General features: G+C 39.5%; 1 protein-coding gene across 2 annotated transcripts in view; it reads right to left on the reverse strand.

Moving 5' to 3' along the window:
- Positions 1–26,002, reverse strand: part of macrod2 (mono-ADP ribosylhydrolase 2) — a 608,721-nt gene that overhangs the window by 427,769 nt on the left and 154,950 nt on the right. For both annotated transcript variants that reach the window (XM_007892291.2, XM_007892290.2), the window contains exon 7: positions 18,228–18,344. In XM_007892291.2, coding sequence (XP_007890482.2) covers positions 18,228–18,344 — 117 coding nt within the window. The remainder of the gene's footprint in view (positions 1–18,227; positions 18,345–26,002) is intronic.

The raw sequence follows: 26,002 nt of genomic DNA on the forward strand, positions 1-26,002 counted from the left end.
GGGATTACCAGGGATCTAATTATGAATGACAGAACTAAAGAAAAGAGAATAAACTATTCCCCTTATTAACAAATCAATTATAGGAGAACACAAATGTGGATGATGCTCAAGCGAAAAATGGCTCTATTTAGACATTTTTTTAAAATATGAATTTGTAGAATGCCATACCAGGGAATAACTGTTGAATCCAAGTCCACAACAGCATTCATTGCATAAAGTGCTTGAGGAAAAATGTTAGAGTTTGGAAAAAGAACAAGCGAATGGAATAAAACAGATAGATCTAGTGGGGAACTAGCGCCAACACAGATGGCTTCCTCCTGCTTTGTAAAATGCTTTATGGCATGCACACAGGTTATTGAAATGGAAAAAATTGTTGAACATTTCCCCAAAACATTAAGTTGGACATAAAGGACAGCATTTAGATGTTTCATTAACAGTGTGCATTCCATAAATCATCCTGCAATTCTATATCGGTGCAATGATAGAGAAATAACTGCCCACCTGAACAATCAACAGCACAAAATGGCACCAATTTTTGAAGGTTCACAAAATGCACGGTACTTAACTAACGTTGTACTTAGCACAAAGTAGAACAACCTCTTCTCCCAAAGGTTACACAAATATACAGGAAGATTTTTCTTTTCAAGGCAGCCTAGCGAGAGCATCAGCAAGTGGTCCCATTTCTGTCACTGTATTAAGACGCCGCACATCTTTGAATGACATAAATCACTGTTACTGCACCCTTGGTGACGTAGCAATTACCGTAATTATAAGACACAATGTGATCATTACAATGTCAGAAATGCTAAATTACTCTTCGCCCTCCTGAGGTTTACTTAAGAGATGTCAGTTCACCACAACTTGAGTGAAAGAAAAAGAGGGGGGTGGAGGAAGAAGAAAATCAGCAGAGGAAGAATTGCTACGTAAGTGCTACTATATTCAAGATAGAAGCATCCTATGACAGTCGAAGGCAAGCATAATCTACTCATTAAATGTTTGAACTGCTGTTACAGTCTAATTTTCTATGCAATATAATCGGAGCTAAATTTTCATTACTATTTCAAACAAAATCACCAGTGAGGAAACAATTGCCTGCAACTGTTCTCATTGCACATGCATAATGAATAAAACAGAAAGTAAAAAAAAGCACTATGAAAGTGAGTGGTTTGGGGAAAATTCACGAAACAACTTATCATTAGATGACAATATAATGTCCTGCTGTATATCATGTCACTGTCAGTATAGTATCCAGTTGACATCAACTTAAATCACATTTTATACACTGATCATAAATCACAACAAGATTTTGCAGCCTAGCCCAGATAAGCAGACAGCCATCATAAAAGGCAGACCAGTTTGGTAATGGTGAATTATGTTCTTTTCTGCTGATAAACACTTAGAAGCAATTCTTTTATCCTTCACTTCTATTAGTAAAATATACAAACGGCAGTATGTTTTCGCAGTAACAGCTTCAGAGGTCTGCAACTCATTAAAGCGTCAGCTACTCACGCACAAATCAATGACTTGAAGATTTGTGAAATAGTCCAGGTGCACTTCCCATCAGTGGTGGATTGTGATGTCAAACCATACTCGCCAGACTGCTTCAAAATGTCGCGCATCAAACTTCTATCTCAGAAATCCGATAAATAATACAAAAGCAGTACCAAAGAAGTGCATCATAGACGTGTACTGACACATAAAGTGACAGAAACATTGGTCTCCGGGTTCATCTGCATTTTAAAACGAGCACGTCCGAGTTCTGTGAACAAACCTCCGCAAAAAAATGTCCATGCCCTGATTGTCAAGAACATCTTTGAAGGTAAAAATAATAACCCTTGCATTTGATATAGCGCTTCTCACGTCTTCTAGACGTCTCAAACGCTTCACAGAATATGCTGTAAAGTGAATTGACCGTATATTTGTGGGCAAAACGAGGCAGACAATTGCGCACAGCAATGTCCCACAAACAGTCGTGGAATGAAAATGAACAATTTATTATTGTTTTGTTTTTTGGAGGGATTATTATTAGGCTCTGTGTGGAGTAAGGAAACTTGCCCAAGGTTTCGTCCTGCCTGTGAAAAGTGGCAGGACAGGTAGATAAAGCTGTTAAAAAAGTATATGGGATACCAGGCTTTATAAACAGGGGCTTAGAATACAAAAGTCAGGAGCTTATGATGAACTTTTATAAACAACAATAACAAGATTGCATTTGTACACCGTCGGGAGGACACTGGTTAGGCCTCAGCTAGAGTACTGAGTTCAGTTCTGGGCACCACACTTTAGGAAGGATGTCAAGGCATTGGAGAGGGTGCAAAGGAGATTTACCAGAATGGCACTAAAAATGAGGGACTTCAGTTATCAGGAGAGGCCAGAGAAGCTGGGATTATTCTCCTTGGAACAGAGAAGGTTAAGAGGAGACTTAAAAGAAGTTTTCACAATTATGAGGGGATTCGATAGGGTGAACAAGGAAAAACTATTTCCACTGGCGGGTGGGTCGGTAACCCGAGGACATTGATTTAAAATAGTTGACAAAAGAAACAGAGGGGAGGTGAGGAGAATTTTTGCCAGCGAGTTGTTCGGATCTGGAATGCATTGACTGAAAGGGTGGTGGAAGCCGATTTGATAACAACTTTTAAGAGAGAAGTAGATAATTATTTTGGGAGGACAAGTTTACAGGGCTATAGGAAGAGAGCAGAAAGTGGGATTGAATTGGGATAGCTCTTTTCAAAGAGCCGGCACAGACACGATGGGCTGAATGGCCTCCTTCTGTGCTGCATAATTCTATGAATCTAACAGTGGATTTAAAAATTCTAAAGATAGGATATCGGCTTATTTCAGCCGGTTGCCTGTAAAAGTGGTTTTAGACGCTCCCTCTGAGTTGATCAAAAAAAGTATATTGTCTGCTCGTTCCCCAAATGAACATGGTGGCCAAAACGTTTTAAAAAGCTTCTCTCAGGCCAAACTATTTTTCTAAATTTATAAAGAAAGATGAAAACAGGATATAATTCTGCCATATTATAAACAGAGGGTTCCCTCAATTATTTTACTTGTATTTATTTAACCTTTTGTTATATTGCTTTCATGATCAGCAGGTCCAACAATTTAAATAAAGGGCATTCAAGACAACCCTGATGCTTTCAGACTGACTGACATCCCCCCCCCCCACACACCCACCTGGATGACGACTCATAATGGATTGGTATCTAGGTGTAAGTCACTCCCTTGCTACCTTGGTCATACAACCAGGGGATCTTAGAGAGTAAAGAAAATGAGTGTAAAAAGAAAAAAATTGGGAAGATTGAGGTTATTAAACTAAAAGGAACAAAATCTAGTACATTTGCACAATGCATTATATCAGACATAAACGACAGCATTTGGATGATACATTATCAGTGTACATTCATGAAAGCATTCCACATAATTGTTCACAAGCTGAAAAACGAGTATAAAATACCACAAAGGAATGCTCCAAGCATTAGCTTGATTATATGCTGGTTCATTAATGTCGGCAGTGTATTTGCAAGTGCTAGTGGGATGAAGAATGCCAAGTAAGAAAAGAAGCATTCGGGAAATAATTAAAATCAAAATACTGGATAAGTCTTCAATGACAGAGGAGTTGATTCAGAAAGACATTGCTTGATTTTAATCAGCTTAAAATGCATTCTGAATGCAGTGCTGAGTTTCATGTGAGCATACTGTTGCAAGCAACATTCTTAAGCAAAATCAAACATTAGTTACCATATTCCATCACAGATGCTCTGAATATTTTCAATGATTCACTACAGAAGCTGATCTGGTTTTCAGTTAATTGATGCATTTTAGGATGTTAATTTTGCAAAACATGGCAGCCAGTTGCGCACAGCAATGTCCCACAGGCATGGAGTGAGTGACCAGTTTTATTTGGGGGATTTTTTGGCCAAGACACTCCGAGAGACTCTAAATAGTCATGTGACTGTGATGAGATCCCAATCCACTGTGAACAATCTGAGACACATAACCTAATCAATTGTAAATTCCTTGTTCTTATTTATTATAATAAATCCTTGTATTTTTGCACCTGTAACACTGAAACACCTCCCTCCCCACTTCAAAGTCTGCTTCAAGATTTACTTCTTTGATCATGCTTTCGATCATCAGCGAACCTGATAACCATTGTAAAGGTGTTGTATTCACAACGAATACCACGTCTGCTGTTACGTGAACTGGTGCAGTTAATGTTTAGAAGTCATCAGCATAGAGAATGCAATCTTAAATGCTTTGCGTTTGGCAATCAATGCCAGCTGTTATCAGTCTGTACAGCATCAAATAACCTCGTAGCACTGCGTAAAGGCACTCACTTTACATGCAGAAATCTGTTACCTTATTCACTTCGGTCAGAACGCCTCAAAGGATTTCAAACAACTACTTTTCCTTGCAAATGTATGTACTTTGCCTTCCAGCGAGGCTGGAGTTAGAAAATGGCACTACGCTGCTTTCTTTCTCCCCACCACAAGTACAACTCCCTCCACACAAGTACATGACACATTTGAGAAAATTGTCATGAACCAAGCTTTTGTGTGTCGTTGTCGGGAGGGAATTACATATTAAAAGAACATAAAGAAAAAGGAGATGAAAACTGTAATGTGTTTTTAAATGCTCGTGTCAATCTGACTCATCAAAGGCATTGGAAGCACTGTAAGGCTGGAGCTTGGCTTAAGAAAGAATTTATATGATATTAAGTTTTCAAGCAAAACTTAATTCGCAGACCCATAGCTTCTCGGAGTGCAATTCACTGTAAGCACACTTTGAGTATCCAACAGTGTATGCAGACAAGGCCAATTTGATTTTCAAAGTCATCCCGGAGGCTTACTCTGGAGCTTCCCATTGCTGCAGCACATTTGCACTTATCTCAATTATGCAACCATTGTGCCGCTAAGGTTTTCTTCCTCCACTACAGATTTTAACTAGCTACCGTGAACACTTTTGTACTTGCATAACACCTTATATTCTCCAACAAAATATCAAAAGCAGAATCGATAATTCCATTCGCCCTCTTGTTTTTCCATTTTTTACATATCCCACCCCCCCCCCACCCTCCACTCCCCACAGCCCATTTAACAACAAATGTTTATATGAAATGAAATGTTAGGCTGAAGATAATAATTCTAATAATCCTTGGATTTGATATAGCAGTTTATCAAGTCGTTGAAGAGTCTCAAAGTGGTTCACAGAATATATTGTATATTTTAATGTGGATTCACTGCGTATTTTGAGGACAAAACGTGGCACCCAATTCCAGACATCTGTGTCCCACAAACAGTAATGGATTGAGGGAGCACATATTTTGGGGGGAAGAGATTATTACCCCCAGAAAGAGATCCGCCAATCGACTAACAACCAGGTTCCTACTTTCTGCTAAGTAAACAGAGGTGTTTGGAGTAAGGAAACTTGCCTAAGATTCACCCCGCTCAGGAATCGAACCCGAGTCCTCTCGCTTGCGAGATGAGCGAACTAACCACTATGGCACTCCAGATATAGTTGATTTAGGTATTCATGAGGAAAGTAGGTGTCAGCCTGGCTCAGTTGAGAGCACTCTCGACTTGGAATCACAAGATTATGGGTTCACCTCCACATCTGGATTTTCAACTCACATAATCTTGGTTAATACTCAGTACTGAACTTCCCTGACATGAAAGGCGTACCAAATGCAAGGATTATTACTATGGACAGATACTTAGTTAGTAAGGATATGAAGAGATATGGAAAAAGGCAGAGAAATGAAATTAAAAATTTAACTCAAAGCAGGCTGTATGTGCTGAAGGGTGTAATCTTGTCCTTAAGTTTGCATATCAATGGCTTACATTCCATCAGACACACATAAGAAGTCAATCTGGCAACAGAATTAGGTACCTCAGTAACCTGGTACCTCAATGCAAATTTTGCAGATTGTTTGCATTGTATTTATTTTCATTTTTTTTAAATAAATGTAAATGGCTTTCCAGCAAAAGTATCAGGTACTTTTTATACTCAAAAGTATTAATTCCACAGCTTTGTAAAAGTACTGAGTAACCAAGGCAGAATAAAATACAGCACATAGAGTTGAGGAAAAAAACAAGTACAACTGTATGTACAACATAATAATAATAATTCTTGCATTTGATATAGTGCTTTTCACATCTTCTAGAAGTCTCAAAGCGCTTCACAGAATATACTGTAAAGTGAATTGACTGTATATTTGTGGGCGAAATGCGGCAGCCGATTGCGCACAGCAGTGTCCCACAAACAGTCGTGGATTGAGTGACCAAATTATCACAGTATAATAATAAGAATAATCCTTGCATTTGGAATCATGTCGGAAGAACGTCTCAAAGCGCTTCACAGGATTTACTGTGAAATTAAGTGACTGCATTTTGTGGGCAAATGCAGTTTTGTAAAAGTATCAGAATCTGTCAAGATTTTTTTTAAAATCAGATTCACGTTCAAGTGCAAGATTCACCTTAGCGCTTAGCACTATTCAGAAGTACCACCCAATGCATTGCCTCTATTGTCAAATGATGGGAATAAGCAGGAATGATGAGCTCAGTCCCCCTTAACAAACTATGCTTTTCCAAACAAAAGTATTCAAGATAATCCATTCTACAGTAAATGACCATAAGTAAATTGTGTGCTTTTTAAAGTTAATTCTGTAGCTTTGATCTTTTTGTCCATTGAGAAGAAATTGACACACCCATACAACAAATGAGAAACAAACAGTGGACATGTGTACCCATAATTTGGGAAGTCTATCAATAATATCACACCTTCTTAAATAATAGGCATTCATCAGGTATCACATGCCATGTGGAAATTACATTAAATTTATTTTTCCAATTCAGCCCATTTTTGGAATGGATTACCCAAGGAAGTAGATTAAAAAGGAACTTTGATAGCTACTGCCTTTGGCAAATACATCAATTGAAGGATATGAGAGTTAGATCAGTGTGTGTTTTTTTAACTTGGGAATTGGCCAGATAGACCATGATAATCTTTCCCAATTTGAGGAAATATGGTGATAATAATAATAATCCTTGCATTTGATATAGCGCTTTTCACGTCGGGAGGACATCCCAAAGCGCTTCACAGAACACACTGTAAAGTGAATTGACTGTATATTTGTGGGCGAACGCGGCAGCCAATTGCGCACAGCAATGTCCCACAAACAGTCGTAGATTGAAAATGACCAATTTTTATTATTGTTTTTGGTTTTTGGAGGGATTATTATTAGGCGTGTGGAGTAAGGAAACTTGCCCAAAGTTTCGCCCTGCCTGGAATTGAACTCAGGTCTCTTGCTTGCAAAGCGAGTGCTCTAACCACTGAGCTACAGGACTCCACAAATAAAAGGTAGTAACAGAAGGATCCAAAAAGAAGGAGCAGGTTGGAAATACCAGATACCGTATTAAAAAGACTTCTTAAGCATCTAGGATAAATGCTTGAACATTCAAAAAAGCAGCACAACGTGCATTATCAAGTATTATCAAAAATGCATTTTTGTGTTTAGATAAATAATAATCTTTGTGTTTGACATAGCGCTTTATCATGTTGTCGAAACATCTCAAAGCGCTTCACAGGATTTAATGTGGAGTGTCCCACAAACAGCTATGAAGTGAATGACTAATTTTAGATAAAAACAAAGAGCACTGAAACCAAGCTGTGAGTAAGCATCTCAACATGTTCCCACGTGTCTTGTAAAGTTAAAAGTTTACTTTAACGATATTTACCAATCACCCCTCCATTTAATCTCATGCTGCCTAATTTACAATGTTTGTTTTCTTCCCTGGTGGTTTGTATATCCCTCAGCACCTCGCAGAGGTACTCTTCACCTTGCCAACATCATCAGCCATCAGATTTCTGATTAATGGATCGCATTTGGAAGACTCCAGTGAACAGAAAACGGGTTCATTCAGGTAAGAGCATTACTCATTACCCCAGTGATAATGAATGTGGGAAGTAAACCGAATGTCAATCCCTGCTTTACTCTCAACCATGAACTGCTGTTGATTAATAGCCAGCATTATGTATAGATCAACACTCAAGTCACCTTGCGCTTCTTACTGTTTGCAGCGAATTAGAAAACTCCAGCAAACAATACGATTGCAGATACATTCAGATCTGGTTTATGATCTTGTGAGCCATGCGTCTGACCTGGAGTAAGGAGTTGGAGCTGTACAACCCTTCAGTCATTCTGGCCTGGACAGAGAAGGCCAGCATGGGACCATCTGGAAGCATTGGACCACCTATAAACTTTTTAGAGGTATTTCTTAGCCGAAGTGAAATCCATTTGCACTGCCTGCATTTTTACTGATAAATCAATGTTATTCCAAAATGGTCTCGGCAACCAGGCTCCAACAACCCAGTAGCATAAACTGGACATTAGCAAGATAACAATCAATTATGTTTTAAGTATCTTATAATCTATGAAGTAGGACCAAGATCTGGCATTTTCACATGTGGCTTAGCATCTGTAAACTATTACAGGGCCTTATGTTCAATATTAATACTTATGTATTTTTCTACCAAGCATAATTTATTAAAATAAATCCTGTAGGTGTAATAATAATATATTAATGATAATCCTTGCATTTATCAGATGGACATTTCTCTTGGTGTCCTGACCAACAATCCCTCAAATAAAGTTGGTCACTCATTTCTTGGCTGTTTGTGAGACATTGCTGTACATAAACTGGCACATTCATCTGCAAAATATCCTGTCACTACACTTTCTAGTAAATCCTGTGAAGCGATTTGAGATGTCCTCCCGACATGAAAGACGCCATATCAAATTCTTATTATTGTATTATACAAAAACAATTTGAGTTTATATATTGATACGATCTGTACTTGAGTACTGAACTCTGAAAGCTGTCTTTCTTTCTAGTCCCAAAGCACCCAATTGCAGACAAATAGTCCTAGGATTTCAGCTTTCTTTTCTGGAGTGGCAGGCATTTTTTTTTACGCATCCAAACTTCTTTCCATGGGTTGACGTTTGCAGTGTTTCATAACACTTTCTTGTGATAGTTATCACAAGGAATGCGTTATGAAACGAAGCAAATTTTAATCCCATATGTCAAACCTTTCCTCAGTTGCCTCCACGTTATTAGGCTCAGTATGACATTTCAACAGCTTCTCCTGTTGCCTCAGCTCTCTCTAATTTTACTTATTTTTGTCCTTGTCATTTCCCTATCACATGCTGTCTATTCATTATGCGAGAGAGAAAAAAGAGATCAAAGCAACAATGGCAGAGAAAATAAGAGAGAGTGAGACAGACAGATAGAGAGAAAAAGAGAAAAAGCACAAAGACAAGTAAAGAGAAAAGAATAATGAAGAGCTATTCCTATAGCAAGTCATCACAAAATAAGAATGAAGAATGCACTTAATGGCTCAACAAACTGAAACATAGTAAGAGTGCTGCACATTTACAAGAATTAAAATGTTTCTAGGTCAGTCATTTTATTTGTTGTAGCTCAAACCCAATTATGTTTATTAATAAAAGATTCTCTTTATTCCCAGTTAGGATGACGCACAGAATGAGAAACCTGCAAAAGACCTTGGTCGTCCACAAGCTGATGCTTCTGCCACCCGCCACATAATCTTATTTCATTTGTGCCTTCCAATGAACAATAATAATCCTTGCATTTGATGTAACGCCTTATCAGGTCGTTGAGGCGTCTCAAAGCGCTTCACAGAATACACTGTAAAGTGAATTGACTGTATATTTGTAGATGAATGAGTAAAATGAATGAGTAAAAACCTGTAGAAAACACAAATCTCCAGACTTATTTTCTATGTGTTTATATTTATCTAACCATATTTATCTTACGCATTACAACTTTTGAACAACACTGGATATATATTAGACCTAAAATATTGACCAGACCATGCACAATACCATATTTCAGAACAAGTTTTGAGTACCTTTTTTTTTAAAAAAAACTCTCCTTTACTCCCAGACAGGTTTGTCTCTTAAGCAAAAATAATAAATAATCTTGGCATTCAACACAGCATCACCTTATTAAGTGGTTCAAACGTCTCAAAACTCTTCACAAGATTTCCTGTGGTGCAGTGACTGCATATTTTATAGGCGAATACAGCAGCTCATTTGCAAAATGAATATCCTGCCAATAGCCACAAATGACCAACAACAACAACAACATTACATTAATAGAGCGCCTTTCATGTCGGGACGACGTCCCAAGGCGCTGGACAGTCAGGGATCAAGACCAATTTTTATCCAGGGGACTGTTGGCAAGAACATTTTCGCCACCTTAGTCTTCTGATGCAGGGACGAGAATGTTTCCAATTAACTCAGGCTGACACCATAATCCATATAAGTTTCTTAATTAAAAAAAAGGAAAATTCACCTTTAACTCACACATGAACAAGAAAACACCAATGTTGTTCTTGGAGTGGGTCATTTGAGCAATGTGGGCAATGATTACTCACCAAACTGATATTCTCTCCCTTGGATCATATTGATGTGAGCATTGATGTGTAAAGTTGAAAAAATGAACACTTTGAAAACATGTGCTCTTAAAACGTGCAACATTTAAATACAGAATTCAAAATGTTATTTGCGTCACATCAGATCAGGGATGAACACCTAGTTCCTGGATTTTTCATTCCCTCTGATCAGGGGATCTCAGATCTTCATCAGACACCATTGATCCTTGAAAATATAACAGTCATTAATTTTTTTTTAAAAAAAGTTCAGCTGTTCTGCATTCTTAAACCGAATTGCAGTAAAGCCGTCTCTGTCAACTTTATGATGAACATCTCAAACTGTGCCATTTATGTTGCCAAATAAAGGCATAATTTGGATCGGAAAGAGAACGATTAGCTGCATGCAGACAGAGACCATGAGCGCTTTTACATGTTCTGTATGCGATGTTCGCTGATGGTGGCAGATAATGTATTCAGTGCAGTCTTAATTGAATCCTACTTTGTTCATTTTCAGTACACTGCTGGACTGTCCTCAAACAATTGTAGAAAATCCTGGACCACAAGCTGAGGCTTTTAGGTTTGTCATTGACAGAAAAGTACATATGAAAAAGATCAGTTTGTGTCCATGTGTCACACCATAAATATACCTAAAACTATGGTTGGTGGCCACAGTTTCTTCAGAAAAAGGCTTGAAACCCAATCTCCAGTTTAATGACATACAACACAGCACATAGAATGATAAACTGGAAATAAAATTGTACGATAAGGCCCTGTTATAACTCAGTGGTTGGGGGAGATAGGGGGAGCTAAAACCAGCATTTTAACAGGTTAGCACTTCTGTATTTACTGTGCATGTGTGTAGAAAGTCAGCTTACTGCACGCCAAAATAATCATAATATAACCCTTGCATTTGATACAGCGCCATGTCACATTGTTGAGGAGTCTCAAAGCACTTCACAGAATATACTGTAAAGTGCGCAAACACGCAGCCAATTGTGCGCAAACAGTCATGATTTGGAAGGAGGGATTATTACCCCCAGAAAGATAATCCGCCAATCAACTAACTAACGGGTTCCTACTTAATTCTAGGTAAACAGAGACGTGTGATGGTCAATTCCTGGGTGATCAGGTCACCGCATGTCACTTTCCGTGCGTCACGCACGTGCAACAATATAAAAGTGGTCAAAACCCGATCAGCTGCTTTATGCGCTAACAAATAGCCAATCGTTCGGGTGGCCAGACGATCTGGAAGTGAGCCGAGTGCCATTCTGTGCACATTTAGGATTTGGGGGGGTTGGTAATTGACTGGGGCCACTTCCCAATCACGCAATAAGCCCAGTTACAATGAAACGTGTTATAAAAGGGTTCCACTGTGTAGGTGGAGAATCCAACAACAGGAGCAAAAAAATCTGCGTTGAAGTGTACTTAAGGACGAAAAGTGCAGCTCCGCGACTGTTAAGCTCCTCGAGACTCTATCCTGTGTGAAGGTCGCTATATAAATGCAAGTTGCGGTTCTTGTTGTCATACTATTAGAAGACCACTAGCTTGAGAATCAATCATAGTTCCCAAAAATTGGCATTCCTATTATAAAACTGCTTAATGCGTCACCCATGATATCTTTTCTTCGTTAATTTTTACCACTGCTACTATACTCTGGTTCAAGAGAAATTAGATAAACACAATTTTAAAAAACATCTTTACAAAGTAACTTCACTTTATTTCCAAATAGAGAAAACAATGCTCAGATATGCTTTCAGATGTTTTATTGAATTATACTATCAAAGGCAAATGTTCTTAAAGGACATGTCATCCGTGACAGGAATTCACTGGAAGGTCATGTTTCTTGTGCACAGTAGCCCGAGCAGAACATCCTGCCACGTGACCCCAGGCCACTTTAACACAACAGAAGGGGTGAAAACTCCAGCAACAGTCTTCATCCTGTACCTCTCTGCACCAGTGCAGTACTGTAAAGGATCAGCTGATGAGCCCTGGGTTTTATGACACCTCCCCTGCTGAAAATATCAGTGCTGCATTACTGTAGTATTTGTTAATAAATTACAGAATTTAACACATAATTTGTTATAATGGAGTCCAGTAGCTTTGTGGTTAGAGCACTCGCCTCGCAAGTGAGAGGACCTGGATTCGATCCCCAGCAGGTTGAAACGTTGGGCAAGTTTCCTTACTCAACACGCCTTTGTTTAGCTAACAGTAAGTAGGAACCCGGTTGTTAGTCGATTGACAGACCGCTTTTCAAGGGGTAATAATTCCTTCAAAAAAATTAAAATAATTTGGTCACTCAAACCACGACTGTTTGTGGGACATTACTGTACATAATTAGCTGCCGAGTTTCATCCCCAAAAATATATAGCCAATTCACTTTACAGTATATATTCTGTGAAGCGTTTTGAGACATCTCAAATATGTGATAAGGCACTGTATCAAATGCAAGGATTATTATTATTATAATTCCCCTGATGGATGGAAACATCTTTGATGAGTGACACAATAAACTGTCTCTGGTAATTAAATATCACAGTATAGATGATAAGATTGGCAAAGAATATTCCTTTTTTGCTGGGCAACCTAATGAACCTACTACATTTGGAAATTGCATTCACCCTTAGAGGCAACAGACCACACACTGTGCAATAGCACAGGAAAAACAGGATAAGCCTCAACCTTCTTTTCATTAACACGCGAACCTTACTTGAACTTATTCAAACAAAGTTGATCTCCTTATCCGCCTTTAGTTTTAAAGATTAAGAGAAGCGGATCTGTACACCAACTGATCTGGTGTCTAGTTTCATCCTGCTGACATCTACGTGAGCATCCACCCACAGCATCACTGGATCAGTTTACTCCACTTCTATTTAAAATCTGAAAAAAGATGGCTGCTACATTAACTTACCTGAATCAGCAGCCTTCGCTTCTAGGTTAGATGGTCCACTTCATTCCAATTTCTCTCACCCTGACAACTGCACTTTCAGGAGTCCCCCAAACACCATTACAATTGAAGCATGTGGAATACAGAAATAGTCATTTATGCAGCGCATGTTATACCTTTATGGCTCTGATACAAATGATTAAGTGTGAAGTAATGTAGAAAGGAAATAAGAAAATCCCACACCCTTTTCGTTACTTACAAAAAAAAGCACAACAGATAGAACTACATATCAAAGTAAATGTAACAAGTCATCCCTAGCCATACTTGAATTACTTCAGTTAGTGATGAAGCAGCAGAAGCCTAGAGCAGCTGTTGTCGTGTCTCAAGGCACAGCAGTCTTTATCACAACATCTGTGCAGCTTCACTCTGCCCATTAGAGGCCATATAGTAAATATGGAGATAATCAGTTTTATCTGTTACACAACCAACAAACAAAGAAAATTTCAACAGCTTAGTTGCAAACTGGTGCAAATAGCTACTGTATCAATTTGCCGAATTGTTGCCCATGTGCATTTTATTGTACGCGGAAAACTACAAGTTTGGTTCAGTACCAATCCTGTCACTAAATCAAGTTGAAATAGATGGTGATTTATTTTGCTGAAAGCATTTAGTTTTAAAACAAGACTTTGAAAGGTTTCCGCTACTCAGCCTTGGAGTCATTTCAACAGAGCGGAGAATGTGCTTTGGAGTTCCATAGAAATAAGGGATTCCTTTGAAGCCTGCTCGGCGTGTTGTTAGTAGTATGTCCTCTAGCTAACTGTTGCTATTATGCCCCCAGCCCCCACACACAACATCCAGCTGCTGAGTATTTGTGACCTTTTGGTTAAATAATGAGAAGAGACTGTACAATTAAATAAAGTAGTTCACAAACAGTCTCGAAAGTGACACGTCTCACTGATCTCAATGATTGGGGTTATTATAATATTATTATTATAAGGAGATTTTGCTGCCGTACATCACCCCACTTTGGATGCTCTATTCTAATAATAATTTAGCAATAATTTGGTCACTTAATCCACAATTGTTTGTGGGACTCTGTGGTGTGTAATTGGCTGCCGCATTTCGCCCACAGTCAATTTACTTTACAGTATATTCTGTGAAGCGCTTTGAGATGTCTAGAAGATGTGATAAAGTTTCCTTCTACTTCACGCATCACAAATTCTACTTCACGCTGAGGCAAATTCTTTACTGAGGGAAAAAAATTGCATCTTACTGATGCAAATAACATCACGATAATACAAGGCTAATGTGGAAGAAGGAAACATGGAAGAACATGTTTGTGCTGTACATGAGCAAAGAAACAGACACAGCAAGTTCTTACACCCATTTACAAATGGGGAGAAGAGAGACCACACAAGCAGAATGACACCATGATGGTATTCTTGCCCATTCAGTGTAAACAAGACCCTTCAAGTTGTGTCATGTTCATATGTTGACATGGTTCAGGTTGATCCTTAGGGAAAAACATACAATTGGGGTTCTTTCTGGCTAGCTGGGTAAAGATGGGTCAAATGGCTGACCAAGATATTGAGTTATACGTTATAAGACTATGTTAGAGCCCTGTTACAATACGTTAATTTGGGTCCATAAAATCCCAAACAGCGTTATAATGGGGTGCAATTATCGTCACCGTTTCAGCATTCATTGTCCATGCATGTAGAAAGCTGGGTTAATTTCAAAATAGCTTTTTGCACGTTAGAAATAACCGGTCATCGGGTTTCTGCCTCTTGTGCTTTGTGGCAGAAAGTAATATTGGTGGCGACCTGATGACCCAGAAGTTAACAAGAAGGAAAAATGACCTGTATACAGCGCCTTTCACATCCCAAGCCGAGACTGATGGTCTACATGACAGATTCATTTAAATGCTTGTGAAATGAGTTGAGGCTAACTTATGCAAGGAGCAAGTTTCATTTTTATTCTATTTAATCTGGTCAATGTCCCAGTGATATCCTAAAGTTACCATGCTCTACAGCTGAGGCCTAAGGATTTCCTAAATATCTAACCTAGCTCAGATAGGTCTCGATCAAACAAAATGCAACCCAGTTAGTTGCAGTGGAGCAGTGGGGTGGGAAGAATTCTATCACCTTTATATCTGCCAAGGTGAAGGATAATGGAGGAAACATCATTTATAGGCTATACAGATGTGTTGTCTTCTTTGTCCAATGTTCTCCCCTTCTGCTCTTCAGATAATCTCATGGAAGGATACAGATCCAGAGGTGCCAGCAGCCCTCCAACAATTGGATCAAATTCTTCATACACCTTTACATTATTCACCAAATGGAGGGAGGAGAGGAGTGAAATTGCTGCCAACTTCCACAGATATTCTCCCTGGCAGGGGCCATGGACAGTGATCAGAAATAGAAATAGCTCACTAGTGCAGAAGGTCATTGTAACTGCCATGACGCTGAACCCTAGCTGATGTGTTCAACAACAACTTGCATTTATTTTGCACCCCCACGCAGAGTAGCGTCCCAGAGCGTTTCTCCCTTCTCCAGCCCAAGGAACCTTAGGCAAATTGCAACACCCCAGATGTCGCCTAAACTAATATCAGTTAAATTAGCACAGATAAGCTATTGAGCCCGAGACTTTGTATCTTAGTTTTATTCAATATCTCACCAGGCAGTGCATTTACCCACTGAGGTATTCGGGCAACTTAACATATAAAGTTTCCATATTTCTTCTTTACAATGATCACCTGCAGAAGGCGAGGGCAATGAATCTGAGATATCGGTTCGATCTTTGAGTGCTGCAGATGATACCAGTCATTTCAATCTTGCTGCTTCTATTCCAGCAAAACACATGGACCACAGCAAATGTTTATTGTTGTCCTTTTTCAAAAATCAACACCAAAAAGCAGAGCTGATTTCTGATGTCTGCTGAGAAGTATTGTGTCTGCTGTCTACCCTAAGCTAGCACAAAGTTATATTATATTTAGATTTAACAAACAACCATTCCAAAGCCCAAACATAAGATTGTGCTGCTGCTATTAATTTTGCCTGCCTCGAAAATGAGATTACAAGCCTGCGGCGATCTGTTAATAAAACAAAAGTAATTCATGAAAAAATTATCAAACCTAATTGGCAGTTATTGAAGGGACATAAACACCATTGAAAGATTGTTGGGAAAGATTTTCTAATGTTGTGTTAGCATATAGTGCGGCAATATAATCTGGATATAAAAATAACAAATTATTGCTTTGTGAGGTCCATTTTTTTACGTGCTTTCTCCATCCCCAATACAACGACAAAGCCGCTCTTCCTCTAAATTAGATAGCTGGTGTTCACGAGGAGGAACACTTTCAATGTAATTTTCTTGCCTTGCAGATATTGTTAATAAGCATTCAGAAATAAACTTTACAATGCGCTTTGAAGCTCCATCAAATGGTGCTAAGAAGCAGTTACTGAGCTTAGTAACCCAGTTCCAGGAAGACACCAGTAAAAACACCATGAGGAGGTGAGAGTAAAAAAAGGAGTAGCAATAACAACAAATTATATTTATACAGCACCTTCCACATTGGGAGGACGTTCCAAAGCACTTGACAGTCAAGGAGGACAGTCATTACTATCCACGCTCATGCACCTCCTATAGGTAAGGTCAAGAATAGTATCATAACACTGCAAGAGGTAGGGAAAAAATACTTACTTGCCCACCCCACTCCCCCACCCACCCAAGGAGGATACGATTTGAATAAAGAAGGCCTTTCAGACCATTTGATGAAAAAATTAGCAAACCTAATTAACAGCCATTGAAGGGACATAAACACCACAGAAAAACTGTTGGGGAAGATTTTCTAATGTTGTGTTAGCATATGGTATGGCCACCATACACCCATCTTCCAGAATACCCAAACTTACATCGCACCCCATTATAGCATCAAGCTGTTTCCTAAATGAGTCCAACGTCCTGGCCTCAACAACCTTCCCTGGAAACCAGTTCCAATGGCTAATTACTCTTTGTGTAAAGAAATATTTCCTGGTGTCTGTTGTGAAACTGCCCGTTACAATCTTGAATCTGTGTCTTTTACAGTCCTGGCATATTCTGAAGGCATTGTTTTGGATATACTTTCTCAATTCCATTTAAAATCGTATCCATCTCTAAAAGGTGAGACATATCTTGGAAGGCCCTCTACATCCTTCAGTTAGAGATTTTCAAGTCCACGTCCTTTCATTACCCTTTACACAGTTTGTGAAGCAGTCTCTCATATTGTACTTTATCGAATGCCTTTTGGAAGTCTAGGTGCACTACGTCACACGGTTTCCTTTAGTCAATGCAGTCTTGTTTCGGTCTGAGAGTAACTTCATGATCATAAATGGTTGCTGAATGAATAAATAACAGCATATACAATACTGCTTACTGTACCAACTAGCGCTAAACATGGAGAAAGACAGGCCATAGCATAAGTCCCTATTCTATACAAAACAGAATAAAACTGAAGACCATTTCATTTCAACATCAAAATAGCTAAACCATGGTCTGATTCGTTCCTCCCATCTTTCAAACACAGTGCAACAATTTGCTGCCTTCTCTTAAAACATGGCATGGGGGGGGGGTGGCAGCACAGCCCATAGAAGCGCATTTTGATATTCAATAGCCCAATAAATATGGTCCATTCCACAGAAATGTATACCACTGCCTATTACATTAGCTTTTACTGAAAACTGTGATTCAAAGCAATACTGAATTGTGACCAGTGGCTTCAAGGTAAACAACTGCTAAATGTACTGTAGCTGTGTCTACAGTTGCAGTGCTGTCTCACTAAAACTGTCGCAAACACAGTGTTTGCGACTACGTAGACCTGCCAATAAGTATTTCAGCGGAAAGTACTCACGTTTTGTAGGAAGGTCGAAGCCCGGTGTTATCTTGGCTTCCCCAGTGTTACAGCCATTAAGCTGACGACACGCTGACAGCAATTTCGGCCCTGCAGCTCTGTGGATACAGCCGTCAACTAAAAGAAAGGGAAAGAAAAAGTGACATTATTCATCTCAACTACTTAGACAACACTCTTGCAAACTAGGTTTATTTCAGTGATCTTTGGTACTGTAGGGTACTGCTTAGAGCGCTCGCCTCGCAAGCGAGAGGATCTGGGTTCGATTCCCGGGCAGGACAAAACCTAAGACAAGTTTCCTTACTCTACACATGTCTGTTTACCTAGCAGTAAGTAGAGGCACGGTTGTTAATCGATTGCTGGATTGCTTTCCAAGGGTAATAAACCCTTCAAAAAAATGAGCGACTATTTGTGGGTCACTGCTGTGCGTAATTAGTTGCCGGGTTTCTTCCACAAAACAGTCTTTACAATATATTTGTGAAGCACTTTGAGACATCTGAACACAATAGGCACTATATCAAATGCAAGGATTATTATTATTACTATAAAGAGGAACTGTCTATGGATGAAAGAAGGAGGTACCTCTGATATATGGTGGAACGCACAAAAACACAAATAAACAGACCCAACGTAATGACACCAAGAATAGGATGAAGGAAGTGCTATGGCTCACCAGAATGTCTCCATTCATCACTGTTTTACTCAGATAATGAAAAAATAATTATCACAATAGCCCAAGAACATAAGCTTGGTTTGGATGAAGAAAGCTTTTCTGCCAATCTGTTTCTAGTCATTAATTACCATCTAAGAAAAACCTCCGGAATCTGTCCTGAAATTTACCTTCGCATCTCTAAAGCTGTGTTCTCTTCCTCCCCAAGAAAATGTTTTGGGGCTCAGTTAACACATGCGGAAACCCATCACCCTGCATAAGAGTATCCAAACCAAACTGAGAATTTCATACATCCTATCTACACATGGAAATTCCAGTTAGGCAGTGCTACCTACTATTCAAAAGAAGGTGTTCGGGAGGGGGTGTAAAACCTAACATCACGTTTTATGCAGCCACAGGGTTTAAACTTTTAACTATCCTAGGACATGGACATTTCCAGATTTGTAGTAGATTTGCCACATTTCCAGATTTGCATTTCAGTAGTTAAACATTTTTTATTTTTCATGGTCAGCGTAAAATAACTCCATGGTTCTTCTGAAGTTTGTCAAAATATTATTGATAACTTGTCTAATTTCAGACCAGTAACTGAACACAATTCATAAGAGAATAATAGTTCATATTTACATTGATATTTACATAACTTGTGAAAACTGAATTAAACGATTAGATAGTGAAGTGCTGTAAACAAATCGAAATTACTAAAAATTCCACTCATTTAATCTGTCACATAATAGACCTGATTATTGCATGGAGGTTCAAAACTGTAACCAAATGCTCAATAACCTGCAAACCAGCAGTACTTTTTTTCACAAACTGTATCAGACAACTACATTTTGTAGATACGTTTTTCATGCACTACACATGCACACGCGCATTCACACACATGCACTCACAAGAAATACCGAGCTGAAGGTAAAAAAATAGACACACACAAGCACACTGAATACCAGCAAAAAGTGAAAAAATACAGACACGCATAGAATTATAGAGTTAGATAGATTGTGATAGGAAGACGCGATAAAGAGCTATATCAAATGTAATGATTATTTACTTTATTTATTGTTACAGCACAGAAACTGGCAATTTGGCTGAAATAAACCTCGGCTTGTTTATACTCCATTTGAGCCACTACCCCTCCTAATCCCAACGCCCATACTTCTCGAGTCCCCTCTCCTCTCTCTCACTTACACACAATACGGTTTCCATTTATATAGAATCTTTCATGTCGGGAGGATGTTTCAAAGTGCTTCACTGCGCTGATGGGCACTCGAGCTGCGGGTGGGAGGCAAGAGTGTGTGTATGGATGGGGGGGTGAGGGGAAAACTTAATGTCAGGTTTAAAGTGATGAAATACAGACAAACATACACTCATAAGTCTCCTAAAGTTTCATGCAAGTCCTTTGAGGTTACTAGCTACCAGCTACTGTTCTCTGTATTATAATAATAATAATCCTTGCAGTTGATATAGCTCCTTATCAGGTCTTTGATACGTCTCAAAGCACTGTAAAGAATATACTGTAAAGTGAATTGACTGTGTATTTTGTGGGTGAAATGTGACAGTCATTTGCGCACAGCAGTGTCCCACAAACAGTCATGGATTGAGTGACCAAATTATTATTTTTTAAGGGATTTTTACCCCCTGGAAAGCGATCCAACAACCGAGTTCCTACTTACTGCGAGTTAAGCAGAGGCCTTCCCGGCACCTCCCTCCCCAACAGAGGAATAACGAAACTTGAACAAAGTTTCGCCCTGCCTTGGAATCAAACCTGGGTCCTCTCACTTTTGAGGCGTGTGCTCTAACCACTAAACTACAGGGCTCCATGAAAGTATCCACATTAATTTTTACAAAAATCTTACGAAGTGCTTCACAGAATATATTGTAAAGTGGTTTGACTGTATATTTTGTGACTGTGTTGATAATCTACAGCCCCATGATACTTACCAAGCAGCAGAGTTTATTTCACAATAATATATTCATATATACTAAAAAATTATTAATGTATAACTGATTAGAGCATGTGATGCAACACTCTGAGGAATTGGTTCCCTGTCAATGTGGGCGAGATGCCAAAGTTTCAATGGATGGTGTATTTGCTCATTCAAGTGTCTGTCAAACAAGCAGAGACTACTGCGTTTTTACTTGTACTTTACTTGTAGTAAAACGACTTCATTATATTTTGGGTTTAGATTTAGAAATTAATGAAGTGTGAAGTAGGAAATGCCCAGATGTGCTAGAGGTGCCCTTACAGTATTCTCAATGTCTACAAACATGAAGCTGAGTCACACATTTGACCTCAAGCTCACAGCATTCAACTTACTGTTAAGGAGATATGCAGCTAGTTGCTAAACAAAATGTTCAGGTAACTTGGTGCAATCCCCTAGTGCTTCACAGAGGCTGGTGCTGAGAATGGTGTCTTGAAACACTGGTCCACGCCTTGAAACACTGGTCCACGCCCTTTTCACCTCAAGGCTGGACTATGGGAACTCTCTCCTCGCCGGCCTTCCCGGCACCTCCCTCCACAAGCTGCAGGTCATTCAGAACTCTGCAGCTCGTGTACTGTCCCGCACCAGGCTTCGGGACCACATCACTCCCACCCTCGCTCGCCTCCACTGGCTCCCCATCCCCCAGAGGATCGAATTCAAGATCCTCATCCTCACCTACAAGGCCATTCACGGCCTCGCTCCCTCCTACCTCTCCGACCTACTATCCCCCTATCTACCCGCCCATACTCTCCGTTCCTCTGGCTCTGGTCTGCTCCACATCCCCCGCCCCAACCGCCCTACCATCGGTGGTTGGCCTTCAGCCTCTCAGCCCCTCGGCTCTGGAACTCTATTCCCCAGTGCCTTCGCCGCCTCCTCCCTTTCCTCCTTCAAGGCCGGTCTCAAGACCTTTCTCTTCGACCGTGCCTTCAGCTCCCCTCTCGACTCTCTACCCCCTCCTCGCTCCCTCCCTTCCCTCCCCTCACCCTGACCATTTCCCCCCTGCTCGGGTCCTGACCCAACTGTCCAGCGCCTTGGGATGTCCTCCCAAGGTGAAAGGTGCTCTATAAATGAAATCTTGTTGTTGTTGTTGAGTGTTGTGCCTATATTCTGGTCATTCTTGATACTTTAGGAGTTTCCGTAGAGAATAAGTGTTGGGACCAAAGTCTCACAAGTTGGAGGTGTATACAAAGAATTCCTTTCAGAAAATGTGAGAGGATTTTTTGCGGGTAGAGCATTTTTCCAACATTAGGATCAGACTTGTTACACTCGGATGCTTCCAATGCAGAACGCCTACTTAAATGCAACATGAATTGCACAACCATTTATTGGGAAACCACAAGCATGAAATGAGATGTTGTATCATCTTGTGTTTGCAACAGATTCCGTGTTATTTTTTTCTTGGGGAAAAAAAACAGTGGAGCTTGATCTGAATAGTTGCCACAAATCAGCAGTAATCATAGCCTCGATGTTACAGTCTATTCGTGGCTCACTTTCAGATTACCAGTTGAATCATGTTTTTTATTCATGATAGAACTACTGCAAATGATCAAGCCATAAAGACAATATTTCTCTCTGTCCGACTACTTGGAAATATAATTTCACTTAATCAACATCTGCATTAAAAGTACACCATTAAAAACAGTATTTCTTGCTCCCATTGCTGTAATCGTGATTAAAGAACATTTGGAATGGAAAAAAATATCTCTTTCTACCTACCTTATAAGGTGTAGACACATTTAGAAGCCCATTTGTTTTTTCAAACTTCCAAAATGTACATTTTAAATTTTTTTTAAAAAATTACAAATAGGCTTCATTATATTGTGATGATAATAACAATAATAATCCTTACATGTCATATAGCACCTTTCGCATCAGGAATACATCTGCTAAGCGAATCACAGGATTTACTGTAAAGTGTAGTGACTGTATTTTTTGTGGGCAAACAATGTTCACAGAATTCAAAAATCTTTTTGTAAAAAATTTCACTCCTAGCAACTCCTAATATACAGTATCCAGGGCTTGGCTACTAATATGAGTTTACATAGCACTCCGTTTAGTATTCAGGGATGCTACCCTATGTGAAGGTGTCAATGTAAAGGCAAATTGTTGTTCCATACAGACCTAAGAGGCTTATAGTTCTAAATTCTATCACAGTGGTCTATTATCTGAGTGTCGTAAACCATGTGTAAACATGTGGACAAGACAAATTACAGATGCTCTCGATTAAGCCCTTGACAACTAAGTGAAACAATTACAGCTGATTTTGGCAGATGTAAAAATGCAATCGATGTTGACTCACTCGACTGACTTGCTGTTTCAAGTTACTTTATCTTAGTTTTGCACAGCAAAAGTGGTAAATTGTAGACCCAAATCAACATCCTACAACAGTAAAACACACAGAAGTCGTATCAGTCGGACCCATAACATTTAATATGACTTTCACGAAGTCCAAACTGCAGGTAAGCTGTAGAAGTTGTAGAAAATTAATTTGCGTAATTTAGTGCAGCCGGTGAGCCTGCAATGATGGGTTAAGATTACATTTCCCACAATTCAATGCGTCTCATAATAATAATAATCCTTGCATTTGATATAGCGTCTTTCACATCTTCTAGACGTCTCAAAGCACTTCACAGAATATGCTGTAAAGTGAATTGACTGTATATTTGTGGGCGAAATGCGGCAGCCAATTGCGCACAGCAATGTCCCACAAACAGTCGTGGATTGAAAATGACCAATTAATTTTTGTTTTGGTTTTGGAGGGATTAATATTAGGCTCTGTGTGGAGTAAGGAAACTTGCCCAAGGTTTTGCCCTGCCGGGAATTGAACCCAGGTATCTCACTTGCAAGGTGAGCGCTCTTACCACTGAGCTATAGGACTCCACAGTCTTCACCCGTCACCACTTGCTCCCTTACCGGCAAACCTTAAAATCACATTGAAATGCGGGAAATGAAGGTTTTCTGCCCAGGTATCGACGGGTGAAGACTATGTTTCCCACGATTCAATGCAGCCGTCCGTTAAGTGCACATGCAATGATTGGTGAGGACGCAATTTCCTGTGATTCAAGGCTTCTGGTAAGTGCGGGAGTAAAGGAGATTAGGGAAGTGGAGTTAGGAGGTAAGTAATACAAGTGCAGTGGAAACCTGGTTTGCGGTCACCTCAGTAATCCAGCCTCCGCACAATTGCACAATTGCATCTTTCATTGTCTATGCTAAAGATAGGCTGTCTCTCTGCTTCAGTAAATCGGGCACCTCACCATTCAGGACAACAGTCAATGATTGCAGCCACTACCAGCGCCCTCCTCCGGGAAAAACATGGTACAAACACACCCCTCCGCTACTAACCTGGCCTCGGGCCACTTGCGCTGTTTGCTCGACGCTGCTACTTGTGGGTGGAGTGGGCTCCAGTCACGCATGCGTGGCGTGGGGAGTGTTGGGATCGCGGAAGTGGCGCGAGCGGAAAATCGACTTCGCCCGGCACCAGCAGCCTAAACTGAGCTCCTGCAGCACTTGAGTGACCGGATTAGTGAGGTTCTACAGTAGTGTAAAGAAATCTAAATGGTTTGTTATGAAACTGAATGGGACTCGGGTGAATGTACAATTTAGGTGTTTATACAATATATAAACATATGATTTACGTGAGCTTTACTGCACTCTGTTGCGTGGTGCACTAGAGAATCACCAGTAGGCAAAGCACCAAACTCTACTCATCTATCTGCATCAACAAGTTTGTCGTGGAAGTTTTATTGTTCTATTAGTGTCGTTTTTTCTTCTTGTTGCTACTGAAGCTAGCCAAGTTTCCAGTGTAACTTTGTACCAATGATTCCATTTTAAAGTGTTGGAAACAAGGTTTATTGTAAAATTAATTGTCCCTCAGAATCGGAGACAGTTTTACTTCTGCATTATTACATTTGCTCATTGGGTTAAGAAATGTTTTATAGTCTTATAACCCCTGCATTCGATATGCGGCTTTCACTGTCAAAGGGTGTGTCTCAAGGCACATCACAACATTTACTGACAAATGTAGTGAGCAGTGAGTATTTTGTAGCCAATTTGGCCACAGCAATGTCCACAAACAGCCATGACCAATTTTCATTTGGGGGATTGTTTGCCAGGAAACCGGGAGAAACTCCCTTCATTTTTCGAATACAGTAGTGCCATGGGATCTTTAACGTCCACATGTCCCTTCAATTAAATATTTATTTTTCCGCAGTGCTCAATAATGATAGTATGCTTTGCTGCATTTGACAGTGTGTCAAAATTTCTCCACAAGCGGCAGTGAGATGAATGAACAAATAATGTGCTAAATTAATGTGAACAATTAATGTGCCCAACTTGTGGGTACTTTAGTTGTGATCAGAACTCCCTACTCAGGCCATTTTTTCACTATTTGCTTCATTTGAAACTGATGGTGACTAAAATCCCAAGCTCATTAATGAAAGCAGTTTCCTAATAAGAACAAATTAGGTAGCAATTAAGATTGCTCTTAATAATGAGTTTCAATAATTTTTCAGATGAAAAAAGGATATTGACTATGTCAACAGAAGATCTTTGTGTTCTATAAAATAGTTCCCTGCAATCTTTAACAACAACATGAATAGGCTGTCAGGGCTCTTATTTCAACGTGTTATCCAAAGGACTACATATCTAACAGCCTCCGTACTGTACTGATCAGCCATATTATGAACTCTAGTCATGGTATGGAACTGGAAAACCAGAACCACCTGACCCAGAGGATAGAATTGAGTGAATTGTCGAACGTGTTACTCAAAGTAGCTGGTGAAGTGAATTTGTGACATTTAAAAAAGGGAATCAAATAGAAACATGAAGATTAAAAATATAAAAGGTTATGGAAAAACAGCAAGGAAATGGGATGAGAGTACATAGCTCCAGTGGGAATAAAGCATGGCTGAAACTATACATTCCAATCTCATTTCACAAATGAGTAAATGGTCTTCTATGCTGGCATTTCTACACTGTTATATGATTGACGGGAGGCAACAATAAAGGATTATATATTTATACTTATAACCTTCCAACTCATTCTTGACCACTCTAACCAACAGAGCAATCATCAAAAGTTAGGTAAACCTGAAAACTATAAAGAATGGTGAAAGAACCAAAAGATT

The sequence above is a fragment of the Callorhinchus milii genome, unplaced genomic scaffold (assembly GCF_018977255.1).
Source record: "Callorhinchus milii isolate IMCB2004 unplaced genomic scaffold, IMCB_Cmil_1.0 Scaffold3, whole genome shotgun sequence".
Classification (NCBI taxonomy): Eukaryota; Metazoa; Chordata; class Chondrichthyes; order Chimaeriformes; family Callorhinchidae; genus Callorhinchus; species Callorhinchus milii.